The sequence below is a fragment of the Pempheris klunzingeri genome, chromosome 5 (assembly GCF_042242105.1).
Source record: "Pempheris klunzingeri isolate RE-2024b chromosome 5, fPemKlu1.hap1, whole genome shotgun sequence".
Taxonomy (NCBI): Eukaryota; Metazoa; Chordata; class Actinopteri; order Acropomatiformes; family Pempheridae; genus Pempheris; species Pempheris klunzingeri.
This window is the reverse complement of record NC_092016.1, coordinates 432,089-442,548: the sequence shown is the minus strand read 5'-3', so window position 1 is coordinate 442,548 and position 10,460 is coordinate 432,089. Positions and strand designations below refer to the sequence as shown.

At 48.6% G+C, this 10,460-nt stretch overlaps 1 protein-coding gene and 1 long non-coding RNA gene across 3 annotated transcripts; one reads left to right on the top strand and one right to left on the bottom strand.

Annotated features, from left to right (window-relative positions):
- Nucleotides 1-4,310: 4,310 nt before the first annotated feature.
- LOC139201016 (uncharacterized) lies at nt 4,311-9,273 on the bottom strand. Its single transcript, XR_011584307.1, has 3 exons — nt 9,204-9,273; nt 8,414-8,864; nt 4,311-4,860 (listed from the first exon to the last, which is right to left on the bottom strand). It is a non-coding gene; the product is annotated as an uncharacterized lncRNA (long non-coding RNA).
- On the top strand, nt 8,315-10,453 carry pdcd2l (programmed cell death 2-like). 2 transcript variants are annotated; one of them, XM_070830218.1, is made up of 2 exons: nt 8,315-8,831; nt 9,368-10,453. In XM_070830218.1, exons 1-2 carry the CDS (start codon nt 8,333-8,335, stop codon nt 10,009-10,011), a joined length of 1,143 nt encoding a protein of 380 aa, XP_070686319.1. In that variant the 5' UTR covers nt 8,315-8,332; the 3' UTR covers nt 10,012-10,453. The 2 variants fall into 2 exon arrangements, with proteins under 2 accessions (XP_070686319.1, XP_070686318.1); XM_070830217.1 differs by having other exon boundaries at nt 9,365-10,453.
- Nucleotides 10,454-10,460: the final 7 nt, after the last annotated feature.

Sequence of the window (10,460 nt, the reverse complement as noted above, 5' to 3'; positions counted from 1 at the left end):
TGGCCTCCAGCTCCACTGTGAGGAATCTGGGAGTCTTATTTGATCAGGATTTGTCCTTTAACTCCCACATTAAACAGATTTCTGGAACTGCCTTTTTCCATCTACTAATATTGTTAAAACCAGGTCCATCCTGTCTGGAGATGATGCAGAAACACTAGTCCACACATGAGTCACTTCCAGGTTGGATTATTTCTGTTCCTTATTATCAGGCTGCTCTAATAAGTCCTTAAAGACTCTCCAGCTGGTCCAGAACGCTGCTGCTCCTGTTCTGACGAGAACTAAGAGAAGAGACCATCTTTCTCCTGTACTGGCTTCTCTTCATTGGCTTCCAGTAAAATCTAGAATAGAGTTTAAAATCCTTCTCCTCACCTACAAGGCTCTTAAGGGTCAGGCCCCATCATATCTTAAAGAGCTCATAGTACCGTACTACCCCACTAGAGCACTGTGCTCCCAGAATGCAGGTCTACTGGTGGTTCCTAAAGTCTCCAAAAGTAGTGCAGGAGCCAGAGCTTTCAGCTATCAGGCTCCTCTCCTGTGGAACCTCCTTCCAGTTTGGGTTCAGGGGGGCAGACACCCTCTCTACATTTAAGAGTAGACTAAAAACCTTCCTTTTTGACAAAGCATATAGTTCAGGGCTGGCTCAGGCCTTAGACCAGCCCCTAGTTATGCTGCTATAGGCTCAGACTGGACAGACGGGACTCCCATGATGCACTGGGCTCCTCTATTCTCTCTCCTCCTCTTCCTCTCCATCGTTATGTCTCATGTCAGTCAAATGTCTGCCTCTAACTTGCTATCTTCCCCGGAGCGTTTCTGTGCTTTCTCATCTCTCAGGATCCTGTGGATCCTGGTCCTGGTTCTGCTGATGTGGTTCTCTGGTTCCTGTGGGTCCTGGTCCCAGTCCCGCTGATGTGGTTCTCTGGTTCCTGTGGATCCTGGTCCTGGTTCTGCTGATGTGGTTCCCTGGTTCCTATGGATCCTGGTCCTGGCCCTGCTGATGTGGTTCTCTGGTTCCTGTGGGTCCTGGTCCCGGTCCCGCTGATGTGGTTCTCTGGTTCCTGTGGATCCTGGTCCTGGTTCTGCTGATGTGGTTCCCTGGTTCCTATGGATCCTGGACCTGGCCCTGCTGATGTGGTTCTCTGGTTCCTGTGGGTCCTGGTCCTGGCCCTGCTGATGTGGTTCTCTGGTTCCTGTGGGTCCTGGTCCCGGTCCCGCTGATGTGGTTCCCTGGTTCCTGTGGATCCCGGTCCTGGTTCTGCTGATGTGGTTCCCTGGTTCCTATGGATCCTGGTCCTGGTCCCGCTGATGTGGTTCCCTGGTTCCTGTGGATCCTGGTCCTGGTTCTGCTGATGTGGTTCCCTGGTTCCTATGGATCCTGGACCTGGCCCTGCTGATGTGGTTCTCTGGTTCCTGTGGGTCCTGGTCCTGGCCCTGCTGATGTGGTTCTCTGGTTCCTGTGGGTCCTGGTCCCGGTCCCGCTGATGTGGTTCCCTGGTTCCTGTGGATCCCGGTCCTGGTTCTGCTGATGTGGTTCCCTGGTTCCTGTGGATCCTGGTCCTGGTCCCGCTGATGTGGTTCCCTGGTTCCTGTGGATCCTGGTCCTGGTTCTGCTGATGTGGTTCTCTGGTTCCTGTGGGTCCTGGTCCCGGTCCCGCTGATGTGGTTCTCTGGTTCCTGTGGATCCTGGTCCTGGTTCTGCTGATGTGGTTCCCTGGTTCCTATGGATCCTGGACCTGGCCCTGCTGATGTGGTTCTCTGGTTCCTGTGGGTCCTGGTCCTGGCCCTGCTGATGTGGTTCTCTGGTTCCTGTGGGTCCTGGTCCCGGTCCCGCTGATGTGGTTCCCTGGTTCCTGTGGATCCCGGTCCTGGTTCTGCTGATGTGGTTCCCTGGTTCCTATGGATCCTGGTCCTGGTCCCGCTGATGTGGTTCCCTGGTTCCTGTGGATCCTGGTCCTGGTTCTGCTGATGTGGTTCCCTGGTTCCTGTGGATCCTGGTCCTGGCCCCGCTGATGTGGTTCTCCACCAGCCAATGGATGTGCGTCTGTCCAAGGCTACAGCCTGTCCGTCCTTGGGAGCTGGATCTCTCCTTCACTGTGGTGCTCCCGGAGGTTTCTCTTTTCCCACTGGGTTTTTGAGTTTTTCCTTCCCGAAGAAGGAGGGTCATAAAGGGCAGGTGATGCCTCGGACTGATCCACCGGACTGATCCATTGGCCTCATCGACTGCTGGACTCTTTATTAGATTGTTTGTTCGCTTACACTTGTTTATTTCAGTGAACTTTGTAAAGCACTGTGAGACTCTGTTGTGATATTGGGCTATACAAATAAAATTGAATTGAATTGAATTGAATTAAAAGTATTAATACTACATAGTAAAAATACTCTGTTAGCAGTAAAAGTACTAATACTACATAGTAAAAATACTCTGTTAGCAGTAAAAGTACTAATACTACATAGTAAAAATACTCTGTTAGCAGTAAAAGAACTAATACTACATAGTAAAACTACTCTGTTAGCAGTAAAAGTATTAATACTACATAGTAAAAATACTCTCTTAGCCGTAAAAGTACTAATACTACACAGTAAAAATACTCTGTTAGCCTCTGTTAGCAGTAAAAGTACTAATACTACATAGTAAAAATACTCTCTTAGCCGTAAAAGTTCTAATACTACATAGTAAAAATACTCTGTTAGCCTCTGTTAGCAGTAAAAGTACTAATACTACATAGTAAAAATACTCTGTGAGCAGTAAAAGTACTAATACTACATAGTAAAAATACTCTGTGAGCAGTAAAAGTACTAATACTACATAGTAAAAATACTCTGTTAGCAGTAAAAGTACTAATACTACATAGTAAAACTACTCTGTTAGCAGTAAAAGTTCTAATACTACATAGTAAAAATACCCTGTTAGCAGTAAAAGTACTAATACTACATAGTAAAAATACTCTGTTAGCAGTAAAAGTACTAATACTACATAGTAAAACTACTCTGTTAGCAGTAAAAGTACTAATACTACATAGTAAAAATACTCTGTTAGCAGTAAAAGTACTAATACTACATAGTAAAAATACTCTGTTAGCAGTAAAAGTACTAATACTACATAGTAAAAATACTCTGTTAGCAGTAAAAGTATTAATACTACATAGTAAAAATACTCTGTTAGCAGTAAAAGTACTAATACTACATAGTAAAAACACTCTGTTAGCAGTAAAAGTACTAATACTACATAGTAAAAATACTCTGTTAGCAGTAAAAGTACTAATACTACATAGTAAAAATACTCTGTTAGCAGTAAAGGTCCAGTGTTGAACACGTTGCCGCGGTAACAGTGTGGGATCAACCGCTGCCTCATGGTGTTTACTGGAGACAGTACTACTAGTACTCAGTAAAATACTGGTTCTGGTAAAAGTCTGTTACATTTGTCTTACGGAATGTGCCTTTAAATGTGAGGTGGCTGTCGGAGGAACGTAGAGCAGGAAAAGTAAAGTCCAGGAGCTTTAAATGTGTTTATCACTGGGTGCTTCTGTCACACATTTCTCCTCTAAGAACTACAGTATAATAATTACAGTAATTAGAAGGTCTGATGCTCGTTGCCGGTAGCGACTGTGACACACAAATATCTTTATTTTAACAGGAAACATGATGGAGGCCACAGTGAGCTGAGGCTGCCCCCTGCTGGCCGGAGGACGTCACCACCTCCATGATTCATGAGCCAACACTCCTCACTCAAGGGCCACTTCCTTTATTTCACAGCATCTTCTCAGACTGTTCCAGACCATGCAAAATCTACTTTTTAATGTCTTAAACACAAATACGGCTGCCAATGAGACTAAAGGATCCCTACAGAGAGAGACCTGGAAGATCCTTCTTCCACAAACAGCACACACACCAGACTACATTCATTAAAACAGGGATTTTAGAGAACAGGACACAGGAGCTGCTGCCTCCATCAGTCAGTGTGTCTGTGTTACTGTGTGCTGTGCAAAATAACCGAACTACCCCTTTAAAACACCAAAGACACACAATAACACAAACACACTACCTGATGGAGGCAGCAGAGCAGCAGCTCCTGTGTCCTGTGAGCTAAAATGCCTGTTTTAGTGAATGTAGTCTGGTGTGTGTGCAGAGAGCGATAGAACGGCTGTTTGTTCCTCTTACAGAAACGATTCCTAAACTCATGGTCGGGTCTCGATGTTCTTTCTGTTTGTGATTTGGTTTAAAGGACTGTGATTCTTTCTTCATCCAGATTGAGCGTCTGATGGCAGAAACACATTTAACACAAACACTAAAAACACAACAGACGTCGTCTCATTAAGATTTTATTGGTAACATCTTTTTACGTCTCTGCACAAAATCTGAGTCCAAAAAAACGTTTGTGTTTCAAAATGCAGAAGGTTTTTATACAGTAAACAAACAGACAGGTGATCTACTGGACCAGTTCCAACACTTTTACTACCTACCTACTCAGACACCAGGATGTGGACACAGAGGACCAGGGGGAGAAACAGGGGAGTGACCCTTTAACTTTCAATAAAACAAGTCAAACTTGTTGCCAAAAAGAGATCTGTGCCTTTCAGAATAAAGTTCAGTTCAGGAGGAAAAGTCTTTAGAGGTCAGATCAGATCCGAACAGCCGTCGTCATCATCAGGAAGTTTCTACGTCGTCATTTTCATTTTCATTTCTTAGTGTCCGACTCATCCAAAGACCTCATCTGGGACCAGAAGGACCAGAAGGACCAGCAGGACCAGAAGGACCAGCAGAACCAGTCTGTTGGTTCTGGTATGAAACCGACCCACTTCCTGTCTGTGCTGAGTGGGCGGAGTCAGACTGTGTGTCGGCCTGATGCTCCTGGTCAGGTGGTTCCTGCAGAGGAGAGCATGGTTCACAGGTAAAGGGCCAGTCCACTGTTCTGAATCACTTTTCATTATATGCAGATTTTAGTAAATAAGTCAAAGTGGGTCCACTAAAAGTTTTTGTCAGTGAACATCGCTCTCTGCACACACACCAGACTCCATTCACAAAAACATCATTTTAGCTCCCAGGACACAGGAGCTGCTGCTCTGTCAGTCAGTGTGACTGTGTGACTGTGTGACTGTGTGCTCTTAGATCTCATGTTAGATCTGAACTCTCTTTTTACAACACCAGAGTCACACAATAACAAACTAACTGATCTTCTCGGTAAAACTGTTTCTGTCAGTGGAGTCTGGAAAGAGAGGCTTTAAAACAGGTTTAAATGTCATGAGGTTTTTCTCACTTTCATCAATAAAGCTTCAGGCTTCCCACCGACAATAAAGAACAGAAATGGAATTTAATAATGGAAACAAACAAAGGATTTAGTGTGAAAAAGTCCATGTACTCAGTACCCTGTACCCTGTACCCTGTACTCAGTACCCTGTACCCTGTACTCAGTACCCTGTACCCTGTACCCTGTACTCAGTACCCTGTACTCAGTACCCTGTACCCTGTACTCAGTACCCTGTACCCTGTACCCTGTACTCAGTACCCTGTACTCAGTACCCTGTACTCAGTACCCTGTACCCCGTACCCTGTACTCAGTACCCTGTACTCAGTACCCTGTACCCCGTACCCTGTACCCCGTACTCAGTACCCTGTACTCAGTACCCTGTACCCTGTACTCAGTACCCTGTACCCTGTACTCAGTACCCTGTACCCCGTACCCTGTACCCCGTACTCAGTACCCTGTACTCAGTACCCTGTACCCCGTACCCTGTACTCAGTACCCTGTACTCAGTACCCTGTACCCTGTACTCAGTACCCTGTACTCAGTACCCTGTACCCTGTACCCTGTACTCAGTACCCTGTACCCTGTACTCAGTACCCTGTACCCTGTACTCAGTACCCTGTACCCTGTACCCTGTACTCAGTACCCTGTACCCTGTACTCAGTACCCTGTACCCCGTACCCTGTACCCCGTACTCAGTACCCTGTACTCAGTACCCTGTACCCTGTACTCAGTACCCTGTACCCTGTACTCAGTACCCTGTACCCCGTACCCTGTACCCCGTACTCAGTACCCTGTACTCAGTACCCTGTACCCCGTACCCTGTACTCAGTACCCTGTACTCAGTACCCTGTACCCTGTACTCAGTACCCTGTACTCAGTACCCTGTACCCTGTACCCTGTACTCAGTACCCTGTACCCTGTACCCTGTACCCTGTACCCTGTACTCAGTACCCTGTACCCTGAACCCTGTACCCCGTGTGCTCTGGTTTAAAGGCTTATTACCATGTACAGATAATAACAGGTCAGCTTACACAGCACCTTTAACCAGGAAGTGAGGGACGATTCTTTAATAAAACTAATACTGACAGAAGAAATAAAAGGGAATGTTTCTGTCTATAAAAATGGATTTTGTGCCGAGATTTAAAGCCACAGACATAAAACTGGTAACGGACCGATAAAAGTGAGCAGGACGTTCGATGGGACACGAAGTGAAAGCAGACTGACTGACTGATGACTGACTGATGACTGATGACTGACTGACTGATGACTGACTGACTGATGACTGATGACTGACTGACTGACTGACTGTTTGCGGAGCCGCTGGCAGCAGCAGCCTGAGTCAGGTGGAGGTTTTAATCAGAATCAGAAGTCCTTTAATAATCCTCAGGGGAAACACCACCAGGTGTTACTGAGGAGCCGCAGAGACGAAGAGGACATCGGCGCTTCACCGGAACCACGAGCTGACGGGAACTCACCGATTCTATTTCCTGCCTCTGAACTGATTTAGAGTTTTCTCTCTTGCTGCTGGAAGCTTTTGGAAGATTCTCCAACCAGTTCATGTTTTAATTTCACAGGTAGTTAAAGTCTCATTTCACAGTTTTAAGGTGTTATGTCATGGAACAGGGTCTGTGTGGTGAGACTCTCTGTCCACATCCTGGTGTCTGTTCCAGAATCAGTGAGAAAAGGCTTCAAACTGGAGAAAGAAAGAAATAAACACACCAAAGTCAGATAAACTCCTGAGTCCTGTGAGCTAAAATCCCTGTTTTGGTCAATGGAGTCTGGCGGCTTTGAGAGAGCAAAGAAGGAATCTGGAGCTGAATGTGAGACAAACATGAAACAGAGAATCACAGACACACGATGAACAGAAGTAAAAGGGACACAACATAGAGCACAAAGGTAGAATCCCTGTTTCTGTGTGTGTGCAGAGAGCGACAGGACTGGGGTTTAACCATTAAAGTGTGATTTACAAAGAGGATGGAGATCGGTCCAACCAGGAGGGAGCAACGGGTACGAGCCGACATCAGCAACGAGAACACCTGAAGAACACCTTTAGTCCGTTACAGAGTTTGAAACCACTGAGATTCTGTTTAAGGCCCAAATCTGCTGAGTCTTTTTCTCCCATTTAAATGAGCCCAGATTTTATCTTCAGGCTTCAACAGCTCCAGAAACCACAGGGAAGGATCAAACCTCCTGTGTGACCAGGTAGGAGGTAGGAGGTAGAAGGTAGGAGGTAGGAGGTAGGAGGTAGGAGGTAGAAGGTAGGGTGTAGGAGGTAGGAAGTAGGGTGTAGGAGGTAGGAGGTAGAAGGTAGGGTGTAGGAGGTAGGAGGTAGGAGGTAGGAGGTAGGGTGTAGGAGGTAGGAAGTAGGGTGTAGGAGGTAGGAGGTAGGAAGTAGGTCTCTCTAACAGGGACAGCAGCACACCTGCCCAGGTCAAAACTTAATGAGCTTTTTTCAGAATTGAACATGTGGATCCAGATCAGTTCCACAGTCCGACACATTAATGGATCCAGATCAGTTCCACAGTCCGACACATTAATGGATCCAGATTACACTGATGTTATATTCTGTTTGTAGGGAAGTCTACACACTGCTGCAGGTCTGGTGTTTTGTTATGTTGTTCTACTGTTGCCATGCCGACTCGTCACCATTCTCATAGTTTTATTTAAGAGCTTTGCTGCTGCCTTCTCGTTCATTACCTCATTTATTTTATTCATATGTTTGTATATTTATATTCTTTGTGCTGCACTTCTAAACTGAAGACTTCCAGACTACCTGTTCTGTTCTCTTATCAATATCTGTGCCACTGTGTAAACACAAGGGTTTTATTTTGAAAACTAAAGTCCCCTGAGCGGATATAACATCACTGTTTTGGTTCCGTCACTATAACTACAGTTCCGGTAGGAACGTTTGTCAGTCAAAAGGACCCGGAGCTCTCAGTTTAAACCGTGTTTTCTTCAGTTCTTCCTCATTAACACTTTTCTGGCCGCTTCCGGCTCTTTTCCACGGATTCATTCAAACTGTCACCGAGCTGCCGGTCATATTTTGGTGACGGACCCCGGATCCCACTTCCTGCTGCGGACATGTGAGAGATGGCGTCCCCCTCCCCGGAGCGGACTCTGATCGGTCTGTGTGACGGAGAGCTGGACCCGAACCGGTACCGGTCCTCCTACCTGACCAACAAGGTCGGTGGTCCGCCGGACTGGCCCCCGGCCGTCTCCCGGAGGTGTCCCCGCTGCCGTCGCTGCGGAGCCCCGTCGGCCCTCGTGGTCCAGGTGTACTGCCCCCTGGAGGCCTCCCCCTACCACAGAACCCTCCACCTGTTCGCCTGCCCGGGCGCGGGGTGCAGCGGCGGGCCGGAGGGCTGGACGCTGCTCCGCTCTCAGAGCCTGGAGGAGGCGGCGCGGACACCCAGCCGGCCCCCGGCTCAGGAGGCTCCTCTGTCGGCCACCGACTGGTGCGACACCGCCGATGACTGGGGGATGGAGGGGGAGGAGGAAGAGCAGTGGGGGGGAGGAAGGGTGAAGGAAAACCACCAGGGTCAGGGGGAGGCAGCAGCAGCATGGGACCTCACTGGTGTGTGTCCTACAGGTACTTCCTGCTCCACCACATCCCACAGGGGACCTGACACACACACACACACACACACACACACACACACACACACACACACACACACACACACACACACACACACACACACACACCAGACTCCATTCACTAAAACAGGGATTTTAGAGCTGCTGCTCCATCAGTCAGAGTGTGTGTGTGTGTGTGTGTGTGTGTGTGTGTGTGTGTGTGTGTGTGTGTTACACAAATATTGTGTTGGATCCAAATTAACGCTTTAAAACACCAAAGTCACAAAATAACAAACAAACTGGAGGCAGCAGCTCTTTTGTTCTGTGATGTGAAATGATTTTGTGAATGTAGTCTGGTGTGTGAGCAGAGAGCTTCACTACCTACCAGTCGTTCAGACAGCAGGATGTGGACAGTAGAAACAGTGGACTTGTCCTTTAATCAATAAAAGCTGTCTAAAGAACCTGAGGATGTTTCTGCTGCAGTTCACTGAACCTGAAGCTGTAATATTGGGGTCAGACGTGTTTTGATGGTTTCTTGTCCTCCAGCAGCCGGTGAGACGGACGTCGGCAGCCGTCTTCAGGCTCTGAGTCTGGGAGGGGCCCAGGAGGAGGCCCCCGTCCTCCGCCCGTTCTTCATCAGTGTGGTGGAGGAGGCGGATCTGTGCGGCGAGGAAGACGACCTGCGGCACGCTCAGGAGCTGCTGAGGGAGTACGAGAGGAGGGAGGGGGTGGCGGTGGGAGAGCTGGAGGGCGGCGGCGGAGAGGAGAAGTACGAGAAGACGAGAGCCCGACACGGAGACGCCGTCTTCTCCAGGTTCATGAAGAGGATCTCGCTCTGCCCCCAGCAGATCCTGCGCTACTGTCACGGCGGGAAGCCGCTCTTCATCTCCGAGCCGCCGCCAAACATGGATCGGCTGGTGTCGGCGTGCGGCGCCTGTGGAGGACCCAGGACGTTCGAGCTGCAGCTGATGCCGGCTCTGGTCAGCCTGCTGCAGAGGGCCGGAGGTGGCGGCGCGGAGGCGGAGCTGGAGTTTGGGACGGTGCTGGTTTATACCTGCAGGAACAGCTGCTGGACGGACGGATCCGGATCGGCCGTGGAGGAGTTCTGCTTCGTTCAGGCCGACCCCGACCAGCAGCTCTTCAGGGCTCCGCCTGGCTGCAGTGATGCCGAGGTGTCCTCCAGGACGCTGTGACATCACTGTTGGCGCCACCCGTGATGGGCGACGCTGGACCAGAGACATGCTGAACATTAAGGGGGGGGGGCCCAAGGTGAAGCCATGTGGTTCACTGACTAACTAAGGGTTTACTGCCCCCCCCCAGCTCTGTACTACTTTCAGCAGATCAGGAAGCTTCTGTTGTAGAAAAGGAGCCAAAAGAAGAAAATGTAAATGATCTGCTGAAAGTGCTCCACAGGAAGTGTGTTTACCGTCTGAATGTAAATGACTGATGTGAAGCGGAGGAGAGGGATGGAAATAGAGCAGCAGGCCCCCCCCCCCCCCCCGTGGTTTAGTGCAGATTTACCCTTTAACAGCTGGGCAGTGCAGCTGCTCTGAGCTCAACGTGCCTCAAACGGTGTCCTGCAGGAGAAACGCTGGTTCTGAAGTCCCAGAAACAGAATAAAGACTTTAAAACTCACCAGCGT